At 45.4% G+C, this 2,562-nt stretch overlaps 1 protein-coding gene across 1 annotated transcript in view; it reads right to left on the bottom strand.

Moving 5' to 3' along the window:
* Positions 1–1,794: 1,794 nt before the first annotated feature.
* The window catches only part of LOC105541160 (HLA class I histocompatibility antigen, A-11 alpha chain-like), a gene marked incomplete at both ends in the record, with an annotated part of 2,576 nt that continues 1,808 nt past the window's right edge, over positions 1,795–2,562 (bottom strand). The window contains 4 exon segments of the mRNA XM_011982064.1: positions 1,795–1,900; positions 2,188–2,235; positions 2,373–2,402; positions 2,405–2,476. Coding sequence (XP_011837454.1) covers positions 1,795–1,900; positions 2,188–2,235; positions 2,373–2,402; positions 2,405–2,476 — 256 coding nt within the window.

The following is a 2,562-nucleotide window of genomic DNA, read 5'->3' as shown; positions in this document are numbered from 1 at the left end:
AGACATCCTCATGGATAACTCATGTCCCTCAAATCTTTCCTCAAAGGTCACCTTTGCAACAAGGCCACACTACAACAGCCACCTTGGATCACCTACCCGCAGACACTTGCTGTCTTCTAGCATCTTTCTTCCTTACTCTGCTCATAGTGTATCTATCCTCTGCTTCTTCCCACTGGAACACATGCCCCACAAGGCCAAAGATTTTTCTGATTTTACTTCAGTTATGTTCCCCAGATGCAAAACCACGGTGTCCTATGTCTGTCAGACAACAAAGGTCAGTTGAATGAATGATCACTGTAGCACACCTCCCTATTCTAAAGGCAATAGCTTTATTAACATAGCCTCAGGCCAAATACTGTTTTGTGACAGCTACAGCACAAGGTTCCCTCACACTGACATTCGGGATGGCCTGTGCTTTTCTCAACAGGGCTGCTTGTGCCCTCCCTACACCAACTCCCCTTCCCCAACATATACACACACACACACACACACACACACACACTCTGCAGCACATAATCAGGTTTCTCTCTTCAGGAAAGAAAAAATCTAGACTATGGATCCAATTTTACAAACAAATATAACTCTAAATTAGACTCTGCTTTATAGATTCATGAGTTTGGACTGGAGCCAACACCAAGATTACTGGAACCAGGGCAGGGAGAGAGGGTAGGAGAGCAGAGTAGAATAGCAGTTCCACCAGAAACATACCTAAGAAGAAAAATTATGGGATCCCTCCTCTCCGCTAATTCCAGAAACTGGTTCCTTTAAAAAGGTTGGGTGCAGCAACATGGATGGAAATGGAGGACATTAGGTTAAGTAAAGTAAGCCAGGCACAGAAAGACAATTATCACTTCCTCCTATATGTGGGAGCTACAAAAATTGATCTCAACAAAGTAGTGAATAGAATGGTGGTTACCAGAGCCTGGGAAGGGCAGTAGGGAGGCAGGGGTTGATGAGAGGTTGATTAATGGGTAAAACAGTCAGATAGAAGGAATATGACCTAGTATCCAGTAGCATAATAGGGAAACTATAGTTAACAATAATGTATTGTATGTTTCAAAATAATTAGAAGAGAAGATTTAGAACGTTCCCAACACAAGGAAACTATAAATGTTTGAAGAGATGGATATCCTAGTTACTCAGATTTGATGATTACACATCATATGCTTGTATCAAAATATCATATGTACCCCACAAATATGTACAACTGTTATGTATCCATAAAAATAGAAAATTCATAAAAAATAAAACAGAAATATTAAAGAGAAGATGGAAAATATAATCTAGGAAAGAGGACTATTAGGAGGGCAGGAGCTGAATGGCTCTCGAAATTTGTCTCTCAATAGCACAGTGACTGCTGTGTGCAGAGGCCACCCTGGGCGATGTCTGAGTTTCTGTGACCACAGTTCCTACAGGACAAGTTTCCATTGAAGGGACAAAGACAATGGAGCAGTGAAGGTGACCCAGCTGAGGACTGACCCCATAAAGCCCATGATGGACTCAACACCAACTGGGCACAGGCCCAATTCACACTCAGCCCCACATAGCCTTCTCCAGTCCCCACCTGCAACAGACTCTGCACAGAAAACAGGTGGATTCTGGAAGGTTCTCAGGTCTTTAATTCCTCTCTCTAATTTTAGGCATCATCTCCTTTAATTAATCCATCAACCTCTCATGGCAAGAATTTGAGAAAACACAAATTTATATTCAGATTCTTATTTTCACTAGCCAAGTAACAGGTTGCAGCTCAGCGCACCACGAAGTTGAGACAGAGATGCAGACATCCATCCCCACCTCTCTGGAACAGGAAAGATGATTAGGGAAGGAATGCAAGTCAGTGTGGATACGAGGGTCACGGTGGACACAGGGATGGGCTGTTTCTCCACCTCCTCACATTGTGCTAACAGGGACGCAGACACATTCAGATGCCTTTCCAGAAAGAGATGCCAGAGGCTCTTGATGTCACAAAGGGGAGGCATGAGGAAATCCCATCATCTTAGTACCACAAAAAGCAGCTGTCTCAGGCTACAGAAAACAATAGTCATGAACAAATTCAGGTCAGTCATGGTAAGTAGTGACACTGAACAGCCCACCACACACTCAAAATGTCCCAATCAAAGAATCCCCATAACCCAGTCCTTTCCCCTCTGCCCTACCCCCACCCACTTCAGATTCCCAGGGTCTCACCTTTACAATTCCTGAGAGACACATCAGAGCCCTGGGCACTATTGCTCCTTGGGGTAAAACAAAAACAGCAGCTGGTCAGAGCCCGCAGGAGACGTGGCACAGGAGGAATTATGGGGTGGGTGAGCTCCTCCACATCCCAGTCCCCAACTTACACGCAGCCTGAGAGTAGCTCCCTCCTTTTCCACCTGGGGGAAGAAGATGTCCTGTGAGGGGTTGGGGGAAGGCAGGGCCATGAGGTCCTGGAGGAAACCCCTAGTCTTGGACTCCAGGGAAGTTTCCAGAAATGTGACTGCAGACCCAGGGCTGGATCAGGAAACATGAGGAAAGTGGGTGTGGGTTCTGGACAAACTGCCCTCCTGAGGTCTGTCCTCAGCA

The sequence above is a fragment of the Mandrillus leucophaeus genome, unplaced genomic scaffold (assembly GCF_000951045.1).
Source record: "Mandrillus leucophaeus isolate KB7577 unplaced genomic scaffold, Mleu.le_1.0 Scaffold2343, whole genome shotgun sequence".
Lineage (NCBI taxonomy): Eukaryota > Metazoa > Chordata > Mammalia > Primates > Cercopithecidae > Mandrillus > Mandrillus leucophaeus.
The sequence above is the reverse complement of the archived record's forward strand: the minus strand, read 5'-3'. Positions and strand labels throughout refer to the sequence as shown.